This window comes from Triticum urartu, chromosome 5A, assembly GCF_056163025.1.
Source record: "Triticum urartu cultivar PI428250 chromosome 5A, HENAU_Tu73, whole genome shotgun sequence".
Lineage (NCBI taxonomy): Eukaryota > Viridiplantae > Streptophyta > Magnoliopsida > Poales > Poaceae > Triticum > Triticum urartu.
Window position 1 is genome coordinate 535,568,008 of NC_141877.1, and position 24,278 is coordinate 535,592,285.

Consider the following 24,278-nt stretch of genomic DNA (forward strand, 5'->3'; position numbering starts at 1 on the left):
GACGGTTGACCCAGGGACTTCAATATAACTTATTTTTATTTTCCATGGTTGTTTGTATACCTAGTCATTAGTCGGGCTGGGCCTACCAAAGCCCGATGCAAAAAACCCAAGTCCAAGCCCGGCCCGGCCGTCGGGCCTAAAAATCGGACCCAAGCCCGGCCCATCACGCTAAAAGCCCGCCGGACCTACCAAAGCCCGGTGCAAAAAACCCAGGCCTGAGCCTGACCCGACATGGCTGTCGGGCCTAAAAATCGGGCCTGAGCCCGGCTCATCACCTAACAACCCGCTAGGGCTCTTCCTTAAAAGCGAATACAACAGGCCCGACAGTCGAGCTCAAAATCTAGGTCCAGGGCCGGCCTGTGGGCAAAGTCGGGTCGGGCCGTCCGGGCTCAGCTGCCCATGGCCAGGACTAGTTGTTCGTAATGCTAGCTAGCTTAATAGATTTGAGGGGTTTTTTTTTTGACAAATGTTATTGATAACAATACTAACTTTTTTCGGTTTAAAAGGCCTATATCAATAGTTTTTTTTAGGGGTGCCTATATCAATAGTAGTTTGACCAATGTAACACTAGTTATAAATCACAAGAAAAAATATAATTAAGAAGATCAAATGTTATAATAACTTCCATAACAAACGGTTTGAATTACATTGATCGATCCCTCAAAAAAAAAGAATTACATTGATCGAATTGTCTAATACCCATCCTTTTGGCCCGCTTGTCTTTCGTGGCATTCCAACGAAGTCGGCGTAGTCACTGGATGTCGGCGTAATCGACGGCGCCGTACGGCTGGAACCACTCGGCGAGGAGCCCCTGCCCCTTCACCCTCTTCCTCCTCGGGTCGCACCCCATGTCGCGGCACAGCTCGTCGTTGTACCACACGTTGACGGCGCCGAGGCACGGCCTCCACGGGCGCTGCCCCTCACCGCCGCCGCCGCTCCTCCGCGCGTAGTACCGGCCCCACTCCGCGCAGCTCTCCTCCATCCGCCGCACGCCCGGCAGCCGGAACGCGCCGTCCAGCAGCCGCGCCACCCACTTGGCCGTCATCTCGCTCGCGTACATGTTGTTCAGCCCCTCCGCGTGCCCCACCACCGCCATCTGCGGGATCCGCGGGTGCACGGACTCCCGGTACAGCGGCACGGCCGTGTCCGAGTTCGACGATCCGGCGATGATGTCCTTCACCCGTGGCGACGCGAACATGTTTTTCAGCTTCTCGTCGCCGCGGAAGCCCGTGGCCAGGACCACCACGTCGGCCGGCACGACGCGCTTCTCGGCGCCGGCGCCGTCGAGCACCAGGCCGTCGTGGCAGAAGCCGAAGGACCTGGACCTCGCGAAGACGACGCCGCCTTCCTTCACCTTGTAGTAGAACCCGTCGGGGAGCATGGAGATGAGGCACGACGACACGCACCGCGCGAACCCGTGCCCGGGCTCCATGCCGTGCTCCCGCATCGGGATCGCCCTCCGGTAGTACGCCCCCGTCGCCGCCGATATCGCCCACGCGAGCGGCGCCAGCAGCGCGGCGAGGAGGCGGGAGGCGGCGCCGGCGCCGGGACGGGGGACCATGAGCTCGGCGAAGCGGTTCATGTAGAGGTACCCGATGCTGACCCCGCCCCACACTTCCGCGCGGTGCAGCAGCCACTGAGGGTTCCGGCACACCATCGTGCACGGCGTCGCCGCACCGTTGGCCTCTGCGCAGTCGGCGGCGATCTCGAAGGCCGACTTGCCGGACCCCACGACGGCGACGCGCTTCCCCTTGACCAGCGCGGCGGCGTCCGCATCGGCCATGTCGGAGAGCTCCATGGAGTGGAGCACCCGCCCGCGGAACGCCTCCGGGCCTGGGAACGCCGCCGGGATGTTGGGCACGCCGCTGAAGCTGCCGATGCAGAGTATCAGGAAGTCGAACTCGTGCACCTCCTGCGTCTCCGGCTCCTGCTCGCCGGCGCCGCGGTGGCCCACGGTGAGGCGCCACGCGCCCGAGCCGTTGCCGAAGGCCTCGCCGTTGCCGTTCCACCTCTCCCACCCGTCCGCCGCGCCCTCCGGCTCCGCACCGACGTACTCCGCGGCGACGACCCGGCTCCGGAATCTGACGCAGCCGTCGACGCCGAAGCGGCGCGCGTAGGCGGCGAGGTAGTCGACGACCTGGTCGTGGCGGGGGAACGCGCCCGCGGAGTCCGGCCAGGGGAAGTCCGAGTAGCGGTAGGCGGCGGTGGGCGACTGGAGCCTGGTGGAGGCGAGCGTGCGCGTCCACAGCCCGCCCACGGACTCCCCGGCCTCGAACACCACCGGCCGGAACCCGCGCGCCAGCAGGAGCTTGCACGCCGCCAGCCCGCTCGTGCCGGCGCCGACGATCGCCACCCGCTTCGCCCTGTGCTCCATCGTCGACGCTAGGCGGCTTAGCTGTTTCTTGGATCGACACACTGACACAGCTGCTGATATATTAGTTTTTTGGGCGGGGTGGCCGCGCTGGTAATATTATTTGTGTCGGGTGGCGCGCTTCACGTGCAGCATTTTATAATCGGATGAATTTGGAGGAGGTCAGTGCCGTTCAATCTGGGCTGCTTGCTGGTCTGACGTCAGTGAGCTCGTGGATATAGCAGACTAACAGCAAGAATAAAATGCGTTTTTAGATGGCAATCTGGAAGGATGCGTACATGTATCAACCGCCGCTAGGGTTTGTTCATCCAAGTTACCGCATCATGTTCGGAAGCTTGATAAATCTTGGACGCCGATAACTGTCACATGTGTGGTATATTCGATATGCGCCCATACATCGTGTGTGGTGTGAGCAGAAGGCAGCCCACACGAGATATGTGTAGGCGGACATTAGAATTGCCCACACGTGTGGGCGCGGCTACTTCATGCCACACGCCTAACAAGTACTATTCATCTCCACCATGCGCGTGTGGCACGAAGCAAAAAATGCCCACACGTCCTAGCGCAACTACGTTAGGTACCCTGTGGGATGACGATTTAGTTGTCATCCTGGTTGGCAGATGTAGTTATTCAGGATGGTAAGTGTAGTTGTAAAAGCATGGCAACTCTATCTGTTTGATTAACTATGGTTGCCATGTCTAATTTATGTGTAGTTGCCGCGTGTAATCAAACCGTAGTTGTCGTGTGTGATTAACTACTTGCCACATATGGTCAAACAGTAGTTGCCATGGGTGTTTACCTAGTTGTCACGTGTGGTCCAATCATAGTTGCCATATATTGTTAATCACAGTTGCCATGTGTGTTTATCTGGTTGCCACGTACACGCAACTGCAGTTGCCGTCTAGCAAAGAATCACAGTTGCCATGTGTATTTACCTAGTTGCCACGTTCGCGTAATTGCAGTTGCCATCCACAACGTAGGAGTGTCGTGTGGACGAAAAGTAGTTCGCCCACACGCGCATGACCTAGGTGGTGGCTGTGTGGGCAGAAACTAGTTCACCCACACAGCGCAACTGGCAAACAGCATGGTGCGGGCGTGTGGGCAAACTCTCCAACACCCACACAACAGCCCCGTCCTACGTGGCACATCAAATCCATCTTTTCGTGTCAGGATTCGTGCAAAAGACATCGAACGACGATCCAGACGTGTGGGCGAGTTGGGTAACACCCACACGTGTGGGCGTTAGTGTTTCCGTAAATCTTTGTATGCTCTCGAGCAATCTCCTAGAGCCAGCGGGGAAGCTAGCATTTGACAAGCAGGTGGTGCGTGAAAATTGTAGGATAACCGAATATTTCTCATTATAAATAAAGCAACGAATCAAAGTACACGACAGAATGATATAATATGGCGTGAAGGCCCATTACAAAGCAAATCAAAAGATAGAACATGATCCTAGAGCAAGCCTAACACCTCTCCGAGGTCCGAACAGAGACCCCCTGAGCTCTATGACAATGCCTCCAAGAGGGTGACGGCGCGAAGTATCACCGCTGCCGAGTCTGAGAATAGACAAAAGTTTTCACGATGAGCCCTTGAACCAGGATGAGATCCACAACGCCGTCTTCAAGAAACAAGCTACACCCACGGGCGTCGCCGTCGGCGGCGCCAGAGGCACGAAGCATTCACTCGGACACTCGCCCGCATCACCAAGAGGAGTCTCGGCCACCACCTCAACGAAGGCCAACTTGTCCACCCCGGATTTGGGCACTGCTAGAGCAGGCCTGAGCCTCCCGCCACTACACCCCTAGTCACCCACACGACCAATAGATGGAGCCACCACCGCCACAACGAAGCCTGCCGGAAACCAATCGTGAAGCCTGTTGTCCGGGGCTGCCGCCCCGGCATCAATTTCCCTGGGCACCGCCGACCATCCACTTCATGACCACCCGACCATAGTAGTAAGAGTGAAAGGGACCACCTTTCACTCCTAGCCCGGCGTCAGCCATCGGGTTTGGGTCGGCACCTCCACAATAGGAGGCTCCCACGCATGTGTCCCCAGCCGGTCCCGGTGGGCCAGGGGGAACCTAGTGACTACCGACGGCCACCGCCGAGCACGCTCGAACGCCACCATGTCCATGGTCATTGGCGCAGATTTGTATGACGACACAATAACGCTCGGAGAGCTACCCTCGGACTGACGCCACACAGGCACCAAGCAAGAAGGGCACAACGCGGACCAAGTGTAAGTGCATCTAGTGCCCCCTAAGTGGTTTTGAAGTGTTGAATACAAATGGGTTAAGGGACTAATATGTTTGTGAGTGTACACAGGAGATATAGTCCCTCAAGATTTGGTTTAACCGAAGAAAGAGGACCCCTAAAAAATGTATTTCTTCAAGTGAATAATTTGGTGCGGCCTTTGAAGAAATTGAAGTGAAGAATTGGAAGCGTGAAGACTTTTATTTTCGCTGTTTCTTTCTTCTTATTTGAGTTATAGGAAAAACCGCACTGTTAAAAGAGGTCTAGGTGATACATGTATCGTATTTTCCATGCTCAAAACTATTTATATCCTACCGCTTTGAATGAAGCCTTTGGAAATCTCTGGCAGTGCTAACGAATTTGCTAGTGACAGACACACGGTTCTTCTGGTTGCTGATTAATTTGGTTAGACTGAGGAGTTAGGAGTTCATCAGTGCGATCTGCCTACCGTGAGGAAATTAAGTGCCCCGGAGAATTTGAGAGTTCGATTTTTCTGACTGTTGCTGCGCCACGTGCCAGACTATCGAGTGGATTCTTATCCTGACAAAGGTCATGTCTTAATGGGCATTTATGAAAATTCATGGTTGGTTGCCCCGTGGCTATAAAGAGCCGCCCCCTACAACCACTTGTTGGTTGACTACTCTGGAGAGAACTTGACACTTGTCATTTGAGAGCAACCCTTTCTCCGACGACTTTGTTAGAAACCCAAGTGAGGAAAAAGTCAACCATAGCCAAAGTGACTGAGCATCACTGAAAAGTTTGATCTGTGTGATCGGACGCCTGTTACCTTTGAAGACTATCATTCTTCTAGATGTTTAGACGTCATGTTCTGAGCACCCAAGAGTAATTGTGGCGTGCCGGTGAAAAAGTATGTGAAAGTTTTGGAAGTCTACCTTGAAGACTTACCTTGGTCGAGGTCTGTTGTGACCTTAGCTCAAGAGGAATATGGTGAAGACTTAGTTTCTTCAGCGCTCATCTCAGTCGCCTCAACCAGACGTATAGTTGATACAACAACTGGAACTGATCTACAAAATTGTTTTGTCTTCACCGAGCCTACCTGATTTCAAATTCCTCACCCTTTACTTTAAGTTATTCCATTGTTGAAGAATCTGTGATCAACTTTCTGGCATTTCATTATGTTGTTCTTCATTTTTCCAGTTCATCTTTCTCATGTTTGAATGCTTGTAGGATTACATGTTCTTCACTTGTATGTATATTGTATGCATGCTCTAAGTTTCTGTGATGAATTAGTCTCGTCCTCGTTTCTATTTCTTCACTCTGATCTTCGTCAAACTCGTCAGAGTTTGACGAATTTTTAAAAATCTCCCATTCAACACCCCCCAGGAGTAAATCTACGCTTTTAATTGGTATCAGAGCAAGATACTCCCTTATTTTGTGTGATTTTGGTTTAACCCCCGCAAAGCCACATCCCCGGTTTGTATCCGGTTTGTGGGAGAAAGTGCGTCTGAACCGTTCGGCGGACCGATACAATCCCGCGTTGTTGGATGGCACAACACGTCCGGGTCCCGCACTCCGGACTTATGTGGGCGGTTTGAGGGTCGGCGTTGGATACCCTTACAGGGCATCAGGTAGATTGATGTAGTGGAACAAAAAACATGGCCCAAGAGTGGAGATTTTAGTGGGACGGGGGTGTGAGAGTCCTACGTGGCAGAGGTCCGAACTCCCGTAAAACTCCCTCCAGTTTGTGGCCAGTTAATTCAAACGTGTGGATGTCTCTGTGGACGTTTGCAACACCGCATTGAATGGCAAAAAATGTTCGAATGCGTGGGTTCGAACATTTGCGAGCGATTTAAGAGACAAGCATTGGAGGTGCCCTAGAATAATACACGAGAGGTATGGTTCACAGGAGATAATTGAGGTCGGGGCCCATTCGCTCGGAAACTGGCCCACCAAACGGTATGTAGGGTTTTTTCAGGGGTTTGGGGATAGACGGGATAATCCCCAAAATATTTTGTTTTTCTACTCTCTTAAGCCACTAGCACCAAACTAGGTCTCATCGTGTTCTCCAATGCAGAATAGACAGGCTCAACCAATAATCGACGATCTACGAGCAGTTTTCAATGTTTTCGTTGCTAGGTCCAGTACATGGAGCTCACTGAACAAGCAGACACTCTCGATTGAGTGTACAAGGCATTAGCAAACACGGCGGCCAAAAATCATACTGGGTATATATGGTCGCAGTCCTTGCTAGGTGGTCTTGGTTTTCTTTATTATTATTTGTAATCACTTTCCTTATAAAATTACTGAACATTTTTTCTAACGTACTCGAGCATTTCTTTTTGTAGTCATTACATTTTTAATGGAATTTTAGACATAAAATAATTTTTTGATTTGTACGGAAATGTTTTTCTTAATTATTGTGAACATTTTTTATTTAGGATAAATGAACACTTTTGCAAATAGTATAAACAGAAACATAAAAAAATAGATAAAGCATTTTTATTTGACATGCAAAAAAGTGTGGTGTGTCATATTTATTGAAATTATTTTTTGTTTGTAGGGAACTAACAAAGATATTTTTCGGAAAAGTTGAAATGATTTTTTATTTTATTTTTGACGGGTTGAAATGATTTTTATTAACACTTTTTAGAAGGCGTAAGTGGTAAAAGGCCGTGCCAATGGGAGGCTGACAGCCCATTCACTTTTCCTTCGGAACTCGTGCTTGACAGAATCATTTCATTTAACGATTGGGACAAAATGGGCCTAAGGCGAGTGGGTGTACTGCTCTCTTCTCTGGGGAGCAATTAGTTAAGGAGCGCTTCTTTGGAAGTCTCCCAATGATCACTGGATGGGCACGCGTTTTTTGGCTTTTTAGATGGTTCTTTCCGGGCTTTTTTGGCTTTCCGGTTTTTCATTGGACTTTCTTAGCTTTACGAAAAGAAAAAAATGGAAAGAATGACGCGAAAAAACATATTTTTTTGCTTTCACGAGAGGCATGGTTTTTCTTTCATGAGAGGCACAGTTTTGCTTCCAAGAGAGGCATGACCGTGCCTCTCGGAAAAAAAATAAAAAACGTATTTTCATTTTTTTTCTTGCGCGAGAGGCACGGACGTGCCTGTTGGAAACGAAAAAAAAACGTGTTTTCTATTTTTCTTTTCTTTAGTGAGAGGCACGGTTTGCTTCCACGAGAGACGCGATTTTTCTTCCGCGAGAGGCACGTTCGTATCTCTCGGAAATGGAAAAAAAATATTTTCTGTTTTTTCATTCGGAAGAGGTATGGTTTTGTTTCCGCAAAAGACACGGCCGTGCCTCTTGAAAACGAAAAAAAACCGTTTTCTTATTTTTTTTCTCCCATGAGAGACGCGGTTTTGCTTCCGCGAGAGGCACGGCCGTGTCTCTCGGAAACGGGAAAAATATATTTTCTTTTTTTTTCATTCGGAAGGGGTACGGTTTTGCTTCCGCAAAAGACGCGGCCGTGCCTCTTGGAATCGAAAAAAAAACCGTTTTCTTCTTCTTCTTTTTCTCCCACGAGAGGCATGGTTTTGCTTTCACAAGAGATACAGATTTGCTTCCGTGAGAGGCACGGTCATGCCTCCTGGAAACGTCTTTCGGGAAGGAAAAAAATACCAAATTCCTGGTTCAGTTTTTTTGTCCGTTTTTTTATGAAAAATAAAGTTCGTCAAAACCTATCAACATGGGATGTAATTTTGAAGATCTCGACGCAATGAATCCAACGGTGAAAACGGTTCGAGATTTGAATGCATGGTTTAAGAGATAAAACATTTTGGATAAACGGGTCTATGAAAAAGGGAAAACGCCTAGGTTACGACAAGCGACGCACATGCAGTGTGCTCCTTGTCGCAACCTGGGAAGATGTGAGTGATATTTGAAACGAGTACTCCTTAATTAGCGATTTTGTTTCCTATCAGATTGCGAACCCAGATCCTATGTAGCCCCTGTTAAAGGCAAAACCCTAAGCAACTCATACCCCTGGGAAAATATCTGGTACTCCCACCCCTAGGATGCTCTCAGTGCTCTAAACTCGGTAGCATATTTTAAAATGTTTGAAAAATTCAAAAAATATCAATACATTGGCACAACATCAATGTATGTTGTTAAAAAAATCAAAACATTGCTCAAGATACAAAAATGACAAAATGTACATCAATGTGATAATGGGCCTAATCTAAAGCCCAACTTATGTTGTGTACTATTTACTATCGAATTTGTCATTTTTGTATCTCAAGCAATGTTTTGAATTTTGATTTCATATTTTTTAACAACATACACTGATGTTGTGCCAATGTGTTAGATTTTTTTCATAATTTTTCGAACATTTTAAAATGTGCTACCGAGTTTTCGAGCATCGGGAGTACCCTAAGGGTGGAGTACCAGATATTTTCCCTCATACCCCTGTCTCCTTTGATATATTTAGTGGTCCGGCCCCATCTACGCACTCACGTAATGTTTGTTTGAAGCTTCCAATCGGTTTTGGGAAGCTTCTAGTCTATTTTTTAATTGTTTCTGGTTTTTCGGCCTATTTTGTATGATTTTCTTTTTTCTGCATTTGTTTTCTATGTTTTTCTCCTTTTTTCAAATGCATGAACTTTTTCCATGTCATGAAGTTTATCAAAAGAAATTGTGAAAATTTTCAAATTTGTGTCTTCCTCAAATTTTCTGATTTTTTTTCAAATTTGATAATTTTTCCAAAAATGATGAACTTTCATTTAGAATTGATGCACTTTTTCAAATTTGTGAGATCTTCGAAAACTGAGTTTTTTTTAAATTGATGAACTTCTTTTCAAAACTGATGAATATTTTTAAAATTTGTGACTTTTTTCAAAATGTTTGATTTTTTAAAATTTTCGAACTCTCTTCAATTTTATGAATTATTTCTTAGTTTGTGAACCTTTTTCAAATTAGTGAACTTGTTCAGATTAACGAATTTTTATTTCCTGAACTTTTTAAAAATTCGTGAACCTTTTCAGATTCATGAACCCTTTTTCTCAAAAATGAACTTTTTTATTTTCATGATTTTTAAAATTCGTGAGGTTTTTCTGAAAAGTCAACGATCAACGTGAGCCTAATCACGGTCAACAGTGGACGACCAAACTGGGAACCAACCAAACCAGGAAGATAAAAAACCGAGCGAATCGGACTTTTTTTAGCGAGAGATCCAAAAATGAGGAGCGCTCGAAACATTGTATTGGGCCGACCCATAGGAGGGTGGTGCATGAGAGTCAGTTCCCCCAACGGGCGCATAAGGTGCTAATGAGGAGCACTCGATTGTGTATACTGCTTAGTTAAAGCAAGGATAATAATGTGACACAGCTGAGCTATAGAAAACTCGCATCAAATTCTTGTCTAGTTGGAGAAGAAGAGAGAAGAGAACGAGATGTAGATTTACATCCGGCTATAGAACGAGCTCCAGTAACCTTTGTAAGAGAAAAGATTGGACACATATTAACGACATACAACATGCAAGTGTGGCTAACTATTATATGAGTGAGCTATAGGTGATGTTACAACTTCATATATCCGGTTGTTGGCTACACTATTAATCTTGCATATCAAATATAGGTCACTTGCAATAAAATTATGTTACTATTGCTCTATAAAGGAGTCATGACCTTTCCATAGGTCACTTGCAAGGAGTGTGGAAAGCCCTTCAGTGTCGCCTTTGTCTTGCTTGGGGCGCATCCATTTAAAAAGCAAGAGGTCACGTGGGAATGAAGAAAGCGACTTGGTTTCTTTCTAGTTTTTCCTCTTCTTCATTTTCCTCTTTTAATTTTGGTTTCTTGGGTTTTCAAGTTTCCTTTTTGGTTTTTTTCCTCGTGTACTGCTCAGCATGATCTCGAGGACAACACATGTGTGCCCCCTCGATAGCGCACCCATGCTCCTTGTGTTCCTATGGGCAACACATATGTGCTCCTACACAAAAGCACACTTGCCACGCTCTCACGGAAAGTGCATGTGTGCTCCCATAGGTGGAGCACAAGCAGACCAGAAAAGAAGATAAGGGAGCCATGCTCCACATGAAATACACCTATGCTCCCACAGGAAGCACAAGTGTACTCCTTGCGGTGGAGCAGAAGTCAACCATATAAAAGGAAAAAAGAGGTGTGCTTCCATCGACAACACAGTCGTGCCCCGTGCGGTAGAGCACAACCATTATAAAGAAAGTGAGCATGTTCTAGCTGGCGGCATAGGTGTGCTCCGTGCGGGTGGAGCACATCGAAACGAGAAAAAGAAAAAAAAAGATGTGCTCCCGCACGAAGCACACATGGGCGATGCGGGCGTGCTCCTCACGGTCCAACGCATCCAGCCACCGAAAGGGAAAAATGAGAGAAAAAAATAGGAAATCTATGCGGTCATCTCTCCTTCTATCACATGTTTGAATACGAAGCTCATTTTTATGACAAGTATTTCCGGACGAATAAAAGAGGATGTATCTAGATAAAATACATCTAGATACATTCCCTTTTATTCATTTTGATGACAAGTATTTCCGGACGGAGGGAGTACCTCTTGACCAGTGATTTTTTTATAAGTTTTTTCAGGGGTCTTTCTTATAAGTTTGAGCTAGCGATTTAATTCGTTTCTCTGCAATGAAACCATAACCGTGTGTGTTTGCCACAAACGGGCTTGTTTGCAGGTCCCGGAGGCCCATGCCGTCCGCACGGCCGGCGTGCCACACTCCCACTAGCAATATTGTCTCAAAAAAAAAAAAAAAACTCCAACTAGCAATACCTCTGCTCCCTTCCCCCACAGCTCCACTCTCCACTCTCTCCAGCAAGCGCCAGCTACTCTCCCCCTCCCCCGCCCCGCCCCGCCCCGCCGATAAACCCTAGCTAGCGTAGCTCCCCCCGGACCCACCCGCCTCTCCCCGACGCCGGCGCGCTGGCCGCCAGGTGAGTAACGCGTCCAACCCCATCTCCTCCCCTCCCCTCCGCAATCCTCCGATGCGCTCGTCGCCGGCCGGCCCGCGGCGGGGTTCTTGCTTGAGCGCCGGCGGCGGCGGTTCTTAGTCTCTCCCCGGGATGATTTCCTTCATCTTCGGGACAAATATAGCATCGGCATTTCTCGACACAGATAGTGGATTTGATTGGATTGGGTTGGGTGCGCGCTATTACACGAGTTGGTTGCATTTTGCCACATTCTGGTACTGTCAGTATAGAATCCTGATTCATAATGCCTAGAATAGAATTGACCTGACTGCAGAGTGGATAACACATCCTGTAATTAATTAACCTAGTCGTGCCCTGTTTGTTTTCTTAGAGAAAGCGAGTCTTTCTCAATGTATATATGTGCTCGTCACCGCCCCGCGGTGTGGTTCTTGCTGGAATGCCGTCGACGGGGTTAGCCGGCCCTGATGCTCTTCATCTTCGGGTCAGGGAGGGCATGTAAAGCTGGCGTTTTTTACACAGGTAGTGGTGGGTTGGATTCGATTCGATTGGATGCTCTTACATGAGCTGATTGCATTTGCTTAATTACATTCTGGTGCCCTTAATCCTGACAGATAACAAATGTATAGAATTGACTTGATTGCGGAGTGGACAACACATCTTGTACTCCCTCCGTAGCTTGCAAAATGGTCTTACATTATAGGACGGAGGGAGTAGTTAGCTTAGCCATGGCCGTCTTTTTCAGTATATATGTGTGGACGAACAGTTCTTTCTTTTAGAGAGTATGAATTGAGCTAAATCTGCATAAACCATTTCGTTTCGCCAGTTGCTGGGTACTATCTAAAATAACTAATCCCAGATAGGTAGTAGAGAGAAGCTGAACTTTTTGTTGTATTGTACTGCTCGATGATTTCCCACCCAAGCTCTGCACTCTAGCATTTTGTGGATAACAGCATTAGTAAAGGTCGTGTGATCGTACAATGAGTACTAGATTGTGACTGGAAACAGAATTTTCGGAATTTCAGTTGTGTTGATGGACCTACCAAGTTGGTACTTGTTGATGGAGTAACTTGTTCTCTGTTGATATTCGTAGTACCTACTTTGCAAATTTCATCACTGATGATGTGTAGATTTTTCCAGATCCAAGTTGGTTGGCTGCAGTTCTGCAGAGGCACCATGGCTGCTGGTGACAACCCACACTCAATATCAGAGAAAAAGGCAGCACTGAGGGAGTCACCTAAGCAATCCAAGAATGATGTTAATCAGCAAGCCAGAGCTTCTACATTTCCTAAAGACAAAGTTGCTGGGACTGTTGGTATCAAGAGGCCGCAACCTAATGCCCCCCTGAGCCTGACCAACCAGCACGCGCCAGGAAATCCCGGGGCAAATGGCCATCTCGTGTATGTGCGCAGGAAGCTTGAAACAGACCAAAGCAAAGGAGGCGCTTCTGCTGGTGCAGAGAGTGCCAATTCTGTGAGCTCAAAGAAACCTGCTACTGGTGGACCGCAGGAGCAAAGTTTGAAGCTTCAGAACAGTGCAACTCATGCCCAATCAGCTCCTGTTTCCGCGTCTCCTGCTGCAGCTGCTGCTACCACCAATGTGTCTCATACTCCATCAGCTCCTGTTTTCGCGTCTCCTGCTGCAGCTGCTGCTACCACCAGTGCGTCTCATACTCCATCAGCTCCTGTTTCTGCGCCTCCTGCTGCTGCAGCTGCTGCTACTGCCCCTGCTTTGCACCCTGCAAGTTTGCCGGCTCACCTTTCTCTCGCGAAACAGTCTCCAGGAGTGGTTGCTGCTACTGCCCCTGCATTGCACCCTCCAACTTTGCCAGCTCACCTTTCTCTTGCGAAACAATCTCCAGGGAAGGCCACTGTCCATCCAAGTGTTGTTGTGACTGCTAGTCCGCCGCACCGCAGTGTTGTGTCTACTGCCATGCCTCAGAACTTTACGGCTGCCAATACATCCCTTTGTAATGTTGTGGCTACTAGTACAGCACCTCGTGATGCTGTGGCTACCGCTACGACATGTAATCCGACCGATTCGCAAAGATCGGGGGATCAAGATTGGAAAGCGAGGTTTCTTCGGCTGCAGGCATTCCTGAGAAATAATGAGCAATCAGGACAGGAAGAATACATCCGCAGTAAGTTCATTATTCTTAGCTGACAACAAATTTACCACAACTGCTATCTAAAACATGTGTGTTTTGTCTGAACTGTAGTGCTCCAGTCTTTGTCATCTGTTGGCCGGAGCAAGCATGCCATTGAGCTCGAGAAACGAGCAGTCAATCTCTTAATCGAAGAAGGTACTCCTCAATCTGATTTTTGCAGCTTTGATCTTGCTTCTTAACATTGCTTATTGGTATTTGTATTTTCGCACATTGATTCATCGTAAATCTGTTTACAATAGCTCGCGTGTTTGACCGCACTTACACCCTTATTTGCTTCAGGGAAGGAGCTGCAGAAGATGAAATCTCTGAATGTGCTCGGCAAGCTTCCACCTGCCGAACATCCGTCACTACCAACTCAGCCAACTTTTGGTATGCGTCTGCCGTTCCAGCCATTCCCAGCCCGCCGCTGAGAAGAGCTGAAAATCAGATGTCACTGCATGACGAGTGTCCTGACCTGAAGCTTTCTCATGACGAACTCTTGCCACCCCAACGCTGCATCATGGTCAGCATGTTTTTGCCTGTGTGAGCATAAGCTTTTCATGCGTATGTCCAAAGACTTAATGGTAGCTGAACAGACAACCCTCTCATGGTGCCGAAAGCGCATAATAGCGGTGCACCTTGCCCGAACTTTGATGGATCTAATGTAACCATGAACCCCATAGGTAGATAACTGCTGTGAACATGGGGCATGTGGTTCACAGACTCCCCTAATCTCTGACCAGCATATTCAACGGGTTGCACTGACGTAGGCTGTGCCAGTATTATTCGTGTGTTGCATCTTGTTTAATTGCACGGGCGGGGATCAAGCCATCAAGGTAGGAACTCCGTCAGCAACAAATAAAAGAAGTGCTAATTTGACTAAGATGCTTCATTATTGATGCTTATATATGCTATGCACCCTAACCATGACGGCACCACGACTATTAATAACAAGTTTATCGCTTAAATACAGATCGGGACAGGCATGCTCCCTCCCAACCAGCACATCATATTTGATCTTATGTTTATGCACGGTAGCAATGATATAGTTTTTGATCTTCTCTGATTCTCTCTATCTTCTCACTACTAGTTCTTGTAGACCAACAAATTCTCAATAATATGGAGAAATGGAGGTTTTACATGATACCTTGTCACTCAACGTAGACGGAGCCGCCATTTATGGATGGAGGTTTTTACCTCTTTACTTTGTTGTCATTTCTGTAACGTCGCTAGCATACTGAACCTCGGCCCCCTGAATTGAGCATGGCCATCAGGATATCAGATATTTTCAAATCACATACACCATTCTAAGACTTCACGACATCGACGACGTCAAGGAGATCAAACTAGGCTTCCGAGCGTACCATTGGCGCAACAAAGTCGCGGAGGAATAAGCTTCCAAGCATACCATTGGCACAGCAAAGTCGACAGGAAGAAACTTTCAGCAGCGAGCCTCCATGGGGGTACTTGCCCTGGTACATGGAGCGAAGCTAAATGTAAACCATGAATGAATGAATCACCTCCCTTGACCTGGAATATCCAAATCCCCAGAGTTCGATGCAGTTCAGGCACAGCTTCCAGCCAAGTTGTCAGATTCCCAAGTATCCGTTATTGGGTGCATCTCCCAGTTGATTATGTGATCCAGCCGGCTTTTTCAAGAATATATCCCTAAGAAAAAAACACTAACAAGTGACAGCCTCTCAAGAAACCACACACGCTTTGATCTTCCCGGTAGCCCGCCACCGCCATTGGTTGAGCAAAGTCATTTCTTGAATACCAGTTCCGAGCAAAAGAGCAAAGTCTCTATTCTTGGATACTTATTCCGAGCAGAAGTTTCCTGCTGTACAACGTTATTGAACAGCTTCAGCAAAACACTATAAATTCCAGCAAGTGAAGCAACCTCTGAAAAGATCACACAAGAGGAAACGCAAACGAGGCAGAGTGCAAGCCATTCACGGAAATAAAGCTAATCAGTCGGTAAGCGACGATGGCACCAATACTAGTTTTACAGGTTCTGATGCCGAGATTGGATCTGTGTTGGTGGTGACTCGTCGCGGGTCCCACACGCATTAGGTGTCCACTGGCTCGGGCCCCGCCTACCGGAGAATTTTAACAGCCAAGCCGGCATCTGATTGGCGGGAATTAAGAAGACCTTCTCCATAGCTGGTGGAGCTGATGGTGTTGGCATGCCACTAAACAACAACAAGCCTTTTGGTCAAATATGAGACAAGTAGCAATTAGATGTATTTGCAGTGGGCTCTAGGCTAGTGACTGAACCAATATATAAAACGGGAAAGCAAGAGAAAAAGTGGGCACTGCATTTGTTTTCGTTTCTAGTGATGTCAGGGCAACGGGTATCTCAACTCACAGATGAGCATTTGCGGTGCATTGTGTCACCTCCAACTAGTGTCTTCTCCTCTCTGTGTTGATCCAAGAGCAATGTATAGCTCCATATGCAGCAGCAAACGGATGCTGACATAAACAAGCACATGTGGGCAGTAGAGAACAGATTAGCTCATGAGAATAAATATGGCAAATGGGTGTGCTTCCGTGCTCCCCACAATTAAAAACGAGGTTGCGATTAAATCAAAATAGCAACAAAGTGAGCTAACCACAGTTCACATAGTTCCTTTTCTTCTTTTGAAACAGCACGTAGCACACTCAAATGTAATGAGAGAGATAGGAGAAAGTTTCAAAAAAAAAAATCAGATAGCGCCAGTTGTACTGTGTTGCCTTTGTTGCATTGCCAAGAGGCATCAAAGATTCCTAGACATGTCACGGAATAATGAATCAGAGCAGTATTTTAGTGTCCTCCTCCCTGATCAGGGCGCAGAAACACGTTCTAGTGGGAGGAATCAAGAAAATTGCAGTTAGCAGTACTTACATAGTAAGTTGTGGCAAATTAACATTCTGACAATCTTTAAAGCCCTCCCAAAAGGGAACAGCCTTGGGAAGAAAAATCTATTGCTCTGGCATAGTTAGGCTCCCCAATTGGACTTTGGTATTGGGGATCACATGTATGTCCACCTAAACCACCATTATTTAGCTCACTAATTGATCCTTGTTCTGAACAACTTACTGCCTTTTAATATTCCCAAGTAGGGAAACATAGAGAACTGAGGAAGGTTAAGATCTAACAAGAGAAAAAATCATTAAACTAAAGCACTAACCAATCCCATATAGATACGTGACTAGCCGTACATATGTAGCTTTACAAGATGCAGTCCTGGGAGCAAGCACAGTCCATATTTAACTGCGCAAGTGCATCTGCGATCTCTAGAAAAAGGAACTGCTTAGCTCATAAAGCATCTAGGGCTAAAATAATTTGGTGCCAGACAGCCCACAACCCATAAATTTATCTATTTAGCATCTGTGAAGTTTCCTCCCTACAGACTCGAAAAGGTTTTCATGGCATTTTTTTCTATTATTTAAGCACTTTTTTCACGGGAAGGTACACAGGCACTTTTAGCCTCTCAGGATATTTCCTGTACTTCAATTTTTGAAGGCTTTAGAGAATTTTTTGGAAGACTACTAATACTTTTTGTGATGTAATTTGCTGCCAGAGGGAATCATGTGGCGTGTGTACGCAACGGTAGTGGGAACTGGGAAGATACTAAAACGCCTAGCTTTCCTGATAAGTCCCCGGGAATCTGTGGTTTCCCGTTCATTGCACAGTGATGACAAATTTTATAGACCCCACACAACTATATACCAGAATCTCTAATTAGTGCACCCTCCCTGATCCCCCTCTATGCAGTGACATCACTGATGCAAGACTTGTGGCCTACATCTTAGTGGCCTTGCATGTGGCCTCTAACCACAAGGACTGGTTCACAAAACAAACCTCCTTAATGGAATGGTCACATCAGCCACTGTTACAACCCTGTAGAACAAAAAGATCTCATAAGTTCTACTCCCCCCGTTCCAAATTACTTGTCTTAGATTTGTTTAGATACGGAGGTATTTAGCATTAAAATGAGTCTAGATACATCCGTATCTAGACAAATCCAAGACAAGTAATTTGGAACGGAGGGAGTAGGATTTACTATGGTAATACCACATGAATACACATGTACAACACCAAGGCAATAAGCAACTACTTTAAAAATAAGGCAATACACAATTATTATTATTTTTTGGAAATGGACGCAGTTAGTTCCGTGAGGGAGAAAGCCTTCCTTAGTTTATTCCCGTCGTGTAACCGTCCATGGTACATTGGTATTGCCAAGGAGAGGAAGACGGCTTGACGCAATTAGTTCCGTGAGCAAAGGAGCATTCCTTAGTTTATCCTCACCATATAACCGCCCGTGGTATATTGGACGGCTTGATGTAATTAGTTTCATGAGAAAAGAAGCCTTCCTTAGTTTATCCTTACCATATAACCCTCCAGGGTATATTGGTATTGCAAAAGAGAGGAAAACGGCTTGGTATAGATTTTTGTTAAAATCAGGACTTATCAGGGACAACAAGTTCGAGCGCTATTTCTTCAGCTTTATCTAGATGATATAAAAACCCAATAAGCACAACTTACACCATTTTTTAATTTTGTGTTGAAGCGCAACTTACACAAGTGATTGGAGACGCTGGTAATCCTTGTCAAGCCGGCCACATAATGACCCACAGAGTTGACTTTAACAAGGCAGTGGGCATAGTTGGATTCCTGTGAGGTGCTGGGGCGGGGCCCCCAGTGAGAGGGAAAGATTCTAACAAAATAAAGAAAATAGGAAATAAAAAAACGCAGTGGTGGGCCCCACAGGCTTTGTTCTTACGACAAAGCCAGACAATGAAAGGCAGAAGCAAAGCGAGGGCAGGGCCAAACAAGGCCAGGACAAGCACAGCAAATTTCTAGTTTTCCTTTTCCATCTCACAGCAGCAGCAGCGGCGGAGAGCGGAGAGAGCAGACAGGGGCGCCTTTGGAACGAATGGTGGGGGGTGCTCTGGTGGAGCACTGAGCCTTTTCTAGAGCTGCTACTTGCCGGAGGAGGCCCGCGCAGAGCTAAGGAGGAAGAGGGAGGGAGGGAGGGGAGGGAAGAGCAGAAGGGGGGCACCGTGCGATTACCAGTGAGCACCTACCAATCTCTTTCTTTGCTTCCTTTCTGCAGAAAATGATGTGTTCTCCCCTACCACCCTCACCCCGCAATCCAAACACAAACGCGAGCACATCTGACACAAAGATCTTCCCTAGACCCCCTCCACCCTCCAATACTTGGTTCACCCAAGATGCGCTTCTTGGTTTCGAGCAGGAGAGGACAAATATTGTGACTTGCATCCATGCTCCTGCTTTCAATTCCAAGGCTATCTATCTATCTTTCTTTTTTTCTTTCAGGCGCTAAAACTGATGCAGTGTTATGGTGTCAAATTGTGTGATCAGGTTCTGAAGGAAGCTTTACCTGTATGGAAGGTGGGGACGCCCCGCCAGGCATCTCCATGGGGCGCGCCATGTCCTCGGAAGGCGACCTGGACCTCCTGGAGCAGCTGCTCTCCGGCGACAACGCCTGGCTTGAAGTGGCGCCCAACACTTCTCGCTCACCCAATTTTTTTGCTTCTCCCTCCACCTTCCTCTCAGATGCCACAGCCACCACCACCACGACGCCGGCAGGCGCAAACAGCACCCTGTGGATTCCGCCAGCCTCCTCCACCGTCCGGCAAAGGTTTGAGCAAGCTCTGGATTACATCAAGCAGATGCAGAGAGATGCCGGCATGCTTGTGCAGCTATGGGTGCCGCAAAAAAACTGTGATGGCAAGTTGGTGCTGACAACGAGCGGGCAGCCATTTACTCTGGACAACACCTCAGATAGACTCATGCAGTTCAGGGACGTGTCGACGCATTACCACTTCTCTGCAGATGTTGGGTCGGAAGCCTCACCGGTTGGGCTCCCCGGGAGGGTGTTCATTGGCAAGCTACCTGAGTGGTCACCGGACGTTCGGCTCTTCACCAGCTATGAATACCCCAGGGTAAAATATGCTCAGGATTTGGACGTCCATGGGACGATGGGGCTGCCGGTGTTCGAGAAGGGGAGTTACTCGTGCTTGGGTGTCATGGAATTGATCATGACCAGGCAAAAGCTCAACTTCACCTCAGAGATCAACGACATCTGCAGGGCTCTCCAGGTATTGAACTATTGATACCTCAGTCACTTAACCTGAAAGTTTTCAAACATTAGTCTGCAGCAAGTATAGTTGCACAAAAAGAGTGTTTGGTGTCATGTGTAGGAGCAAGACACATAACAAATGCCAACAGTAGGAAACAATCATGTTCTTTTTCCTAGATTTGAGATCTCTTAATGGCAATGCTCTTTGCAGGCAGTTAACCTGAGAAGCACAGAAGTTTCAAGCACTCCGCGCGCCACAAAGGTAGGCAGCAAGAAAAAACTCAAGATTTGTATCACTGCTGAGTTTTGGTTTCATTAGAACTGAGCCTTTAATACCCACATACTAGTGAAAGAATTTGCTCCTCTCATGAAAGTCTAGATCTCTAGTACAAACCCAGTTATTTAGACTCCCAACCCAGATATTTAAACTCTCAAACATCAGAAACTCAGTGGTTATAGAGCGGTTTTACCATGTTGTCTGCCTACATGGCATCCATTCCAATCAGTGTTGGATAACCAAGTAAGGCAGGACCCACCAGAGAGGATAGAGGAGAAAGAGAGGATGGAAAATGTTATTTTTCCTTTGTTTTTCAGTTAAGTTAATCACTATGTGAGGCAGCTTCCTGGGATGGCTCATTGGCTTGTAAAAGAATTTGTCAACCTAGTGTCTACCATATCTCACAGTACAAGTAATTGTAGATAAATACCTTCAAATGAAATAATGGTACTGATATCTTCTCATGATTTCATGGCTGCTCTTGCTGATTATCAATCAGTTCAACAGTGCTTCCTACAAAGATGCTCTACCAGAGATACTAGAAGTCCTAAGGGCAGCCTGCGTCACCCACAATCTCCCATTAGCTCAGACCTGGGTCACATGTGCTCAACAAGGGAAAGGGGGAAGCCGCCACACCGATGAGAACTACCCGTACTGCATCTCCACCATTGACACAGCATGCTACGTCAATGATCCCCAGATGCAGAACTTCCATGACTCCTGCTCTGACCACCACCTTCTGCGTGGGCAAGGAGTTGCAGGGAAAGCCTTCGAAACGAACCAGCCATGCTTCTTACCAGACATTGGATCTTCAGCTAAAGAACACTATCCATTATCCCACCATGCTAAGATCTTCAACTTAAAAGGTGCCGTGGCAATCCGGTTGAGGTGCACGCGGACTGGGACAGCGGACTTTGTGCTAGAGTTCTTTCTGCCGACCAACTGTGAAGCCCTCGAGGAGCAAAAGGCAGTCCTGGACTCCTTGTCAGGCACCATGCGTAGTGCTTGCCGAACTCTACGTGTGGTTACGGACAAGGAGATTGGGGATGAGGAAATGCTGGAAGTGAATGAGCTGAACTCATTTGGTCCTCAAGGGAAGAATAAGGTTGAAGAGTTGTCCTTTGGAAACCAAGCAACAGAACATAGAGAGGAGGCATCATGGACAAGTCTAGCAAGGACTTCAAAAGAATCAGATTTAGCTGAATTAAGTATGCATGGTATGCTATCACCTGTAGGACAGGGTCTATCTCCAGCTGGTGCTCAGACAAGTGCACAAGGCAGCAAAGGGAAAAGGCGCACAAAGACGGAGAAGACTGTGAGCTTGCCGGTTCTTCGGCAGTACTTTGCTGGTAGCCTGAAAGATGCAGCAAGGAGCCTTGGAGGTTAGTAACCGTAACTCGTCACATAAATGCAAGATTCAGCTATGAATAGTTTACTGTTTTAGTATATACCATCAGTCATTAATCTATAGTGGCACAAGCCATGGACCCAGCATGATAAATTGAATGCTCAATAAGAAAATGTTGTCTCCACATTGTGAATTTCTTTTAGTGTTGTCCCCACATTAAAGTCAACCTCCACATGCACCTCATAATAAAATATGGACATTCTTATCACCTTTTTTTGTGTTTTGTGCTGTTAGCCTGAAGGGGAAAAGAAGGCAAATCTTTATTAATCGCAATAAATTGAACACGATGAGAACTAAAACAGGTATAAAACAGAATAGTCGACTCTCAAGAACTGCCATAACAAGTAAATTTACTACCTTACAATTAGTTAGCATCTACTAGATGGCCTAGAACTGATCAATATCTCATAAATTTGCATTCATCGTTTGCAACTGGCAAATTTACATGACAAAACAATCAATTATATATTAGAGGACGATATTATTCAGTGCAGTGTTCTGTCGCACAGATAGGGCATATGTAAGTCATACCAGGCGAAAAATAGGACTCTAAATTCATCATGTTGACATGCTATGCTGCTTTCTAGAAGTAGTACAGCTAGCATTGAAGTCCATGAGTCAAACATAGCTAAACTATTCCTTTTAGCAGACAATAGAAAGAAGACAGCATGTTCATCATGTGTACATTTTGTCTCCAAGGTGTGATCACACGTTTTGTGTGAAAGAATACTTGTACTGTCATGTACACTTATTTGATCTACTGTCAAACAATAAAAAATAAGAACTCTATTCAGCTTGGGTGGATACATGCTCACCACACTTTTCTGTCTCTTACAGTGTGCCCTACCACCCTCAAAAGAATATGCAGGCAGCATGGTATAAATCGCTGGCCATCACGAAAGATCAAGAAGGTAGACCATTCTCTAAGAAAGCTGCAGCAGATCATTGATTCAGTTCACGGAGGAGAGACAGCTTTCCAGCTTAATACCCTGTACAAGGATCTCACAAACACCTCTGTATCATCTGACAACAATTTGTCAGGAAGCGTCACAGTTCCTCCACACAAGCAGAGCAATCTCACTGATTTTGAGGGGCACCGACACCACAGGCTAAGCAGTAATGTGCCATCAACCTCACACTCACACTCATCATGCAGCCAAAGTTCTGATTCAAGCCCGTCATCGTGCAGTGGTGGATCAACAAAGCATCCACCTCAGGCTGGAGTTGATTTGCTTATGTCAGGAAATCCTGTAAATCACAGCCCTGTCCAGACTCTGCAAACAGAAAATGCATCAACAAGAGGACATTTCCCAGTTCAGGAGGCACCAGATCTGTTGCATAATCTGAACCAACAGGCTTTAGGTGGGCAGCATTCTTCTCGAAGCCCATCACCCCCAAAACAGAATGCAGATGCAGGTATGAGAATAAAGGCCACATTTGGCTCAGAAAAGGTCAGGTTCAGATTGAAGCCTGAGTGTAGTTTTCAAGAACTGAAGCAGGAGATGGCAAGACGTTTGAGTATAGTAGACACAAGCTTTTTGATTGTAAAGTACCTGGATGATGATTTAGAGTGGGTCTTGATGACATGCGATGCAGATTTACAGGAATGCCTTCATGTATATAAACTAGCAAATCTCCAAACAGTCAAAATTTCAGTTCATCTAGCTCCTATTCCGGAGGCAAGGGTCACTATTGGTCACACTGGTTTGTCATAAAGACATCGTAGGCCTCATCAGCTTGTGGGATTTAATCAGAAATCTACGAAGAAGCAGTGCTTGGTTTTACCAGAGGGCAGCCCAGAATCCATGATTGGCAGTCCATGCTAGGTAGCAAGTAACATCACTGCTTCCAGTTTTGCTGCTAGCTGGATTAGCCTTTGATTTGATTCTCAGGCTAGGAGCTGCCGATGACACTAAAGCCAGTTTCAAGTATTAGAATACACTGAAGTAAGCATGCATTGACTTGTAAATACTCTCACTGATGTACCACAAACTCTGAATGACAGTCCAACTTAATTGTGTTGATAGGGTGGATATCTCTGAATAAGGTTTGCTCAAGATATATTTTGGTTCTTGGAATGTTGATGTGCAATAATCCCCAATGGCTTTGTCTGATTATTGATCAACTGAGGATATGCCGCCATTCAATGCCTCACCCAAGTGACCAGCACCAAGGCTTTCAGTGTTCAGTGTGTTTTATCATTCAATGGACATGAAGCTCTATTTTTGTAACAAAAATTCTGCAGTAATTATTCTGGATTAGTTCTAGATATTGGAGGATAGGGTACTTTGTTCAATTTTTTTGTCCTTACAAAACTAAATATGTATGGTACACTCGTACCACAGAACTGTCTCTTTGCAAAGACTGTTTGTTGCCGTAGACAGTGCTTTATTTAAGAAGCTTTCAGTTTGGTGACTGTATCGTCAAATGTCAGTATGCAGATTGAATTAATCACCGCTCAAACAACTTTGAACATGAGATAAGGTAATTCTGTTAATATGCCTAAAATGCAACTAACACCAATGAATTTCAGTTCATGTTAATAGGTAAGCATGCGCTTTTGTAACGATTGATGAGTAATTTTAAAATCTATGTGGAGGATGAGAATAGATACTTTTCAGTTTGCCCTTGCTGATGAGTGATGACACAGACTACACAACAACCAGCAAACTATTCAGCTTACAAGATGAAACATAGTAGAAACATGAGTAGATGAACAATAATAGAGCAATAACAAATACAAAGAATTGAAGTATGTCACAGCTACATTTGGTACATGGAACACAGATCTAAAGGCCTATGTTCACTGAAAATTTATCCAGTTCATAAATATACCTCTACATAGTCTACCAACAAGGCCAAACA

The 24,278-nt window shown here is 46.2% G+C and overlaps 3 protein-coding genes across 6 annotated transcripts; 2 read left to right on the forward strand and 1 right to left on the reverse strand.

Moving 5' to 3' along the window:
* Positions 1 to 610: 610 nt before the first annotated feature.
* On the reverse strand, positions 611 to 2,466 carry LOC147972574 (putative flavin-containing monooxygenase 1). The gene has a single exon (XM_087521531.1). It carries the CDS (start codon positions 2,372 to 2,374, stop codon positions 752 to 754), a length of 1,623 nt encoding a protein of 540 aa, XP_087377657.1. The 5' UTR covers positions 2,375 to 2,466; the 3' UTR covers positions 611 to 751.
* An 8,901-nt stretch (positions 2,467 to 11,367) lies between these two features.
* LOC147972575 (uncharacterized) lies at positions 11,368 to 14,421 on the forward strand. Its single transcript, XM_087521532.1, has 4 exons — positions 11,368 to 11,496; positions 12,631 to 13,630; positions 13,709 to 13,792; positions 13,937 to 14,421. The coding sequence occupies exons 2-4, from the start codon at positions 12,667 to 12,669 to the stop codon at positions 14,065 to 14,067; spliced, it is 1,179 nt and encodes a 392-aa protein (XP_087377658.1). The 5' UTR covers positions 11,368 to 11,496; positions 12,631 to 12,666; the 3' UTR covers positions 14,068 to 14,421.
* A 4,023-nt stretch (positions 14,422 to 18,444) lies between these two features.
* On the forward strand, positions 18,445 to 23,792 carry LOC125528202 (protein NLP1-like). 4 transcript variants are annotated; one of them, XM_087521533.1, is made up of 5 exons: positions 18,445 to 18,697; positions 19,008 to 19,747; positions 19,940 to 19,990; positions 20,505 to 21,387; positions 22,251 to 23,792. In XM_087521533.1, exons 2-5 carry the CDS (start codon positions 19,031 to 19,033, stop codon positions 23,126 to 23,128), a joined length of 2,529 nt encoding a protein of 842 aa, XP_087377659.1. In that variant the 5' UTR covers positions 18,445 to 18,697; positions 19,008 to 19,030; the 3' UTR covers positions 23,129 to 23,792. The 4 variants fall into 4 exon arrangements, 3 of the variants coding, with proteins under 3 accessions (XP_087377659.1, XP_087377661.1, XP_087377660.1); XM_087521535.1 differs by lacking the exon at positions 18,445 to 18,697 and adding an exon at positions 18,704 to 18,901; XM_087521534.1 differs by lacking the exon at positions 18,445 to 18,697 and adding an exon at positions 18,786 to 18,894.
* The last annotated feature ends 486 nt before the right edge of the window (positions 23,793 to 24,278 follow it).

Bases quoted from the DNA above. Each gene is read 5' to 3' on its own strand.
- LOC147972574 (XM_087521531.1), bottom strand. From the start codon at position 2,374: ATGGAGCACAGGGCGAAGCGGGTGGCGATCGTCGGCGCCGGCACGAGC.
- LOC147972575 (XM_087521532.1), top strand. From the start codon at position 12,667: ATGGCTGCTGGTGACAACCCACACTCAATATCAGAGAAAAAGGCAGCA. The intron at 13,631-13,708 runs GTAAGTTCATTA...TCTGAACTGTAG, and splicing joins ACAGGAAGAATACATCCGCA to TGCTCCAGTCTTTGTCATCT. The intron at 13,793-13,936 runs GTACTCCTCAAT...TATTTGCTTCAG, and splicing joins CAATCTCTTAATCGAAGAAG to GGAAGGAGCTGCAGAAGATG.
- LOC125528202 (XM_087521535.1), top strand. From the start codon at position 18,742: ATGATGTGTTCTCCCCTACCACCCTCACCCCGCAATCCAAACACAAAC. The intron at 19,748-19,939 runs GTATTGAACTAT...TGCTCTTTGCAG, and splicing joins ACATCTGCAGGGCTCTCCAG to GCAGTTAACCTGAGAAGCAC. The intron at 19,991-20,504 runs GTAGGCAGCAAG...ATTATCAATCAG, and splicing joins GCACTCCGCGCGCCACAAAG to TTCAACAGTGCTTCCTACAA.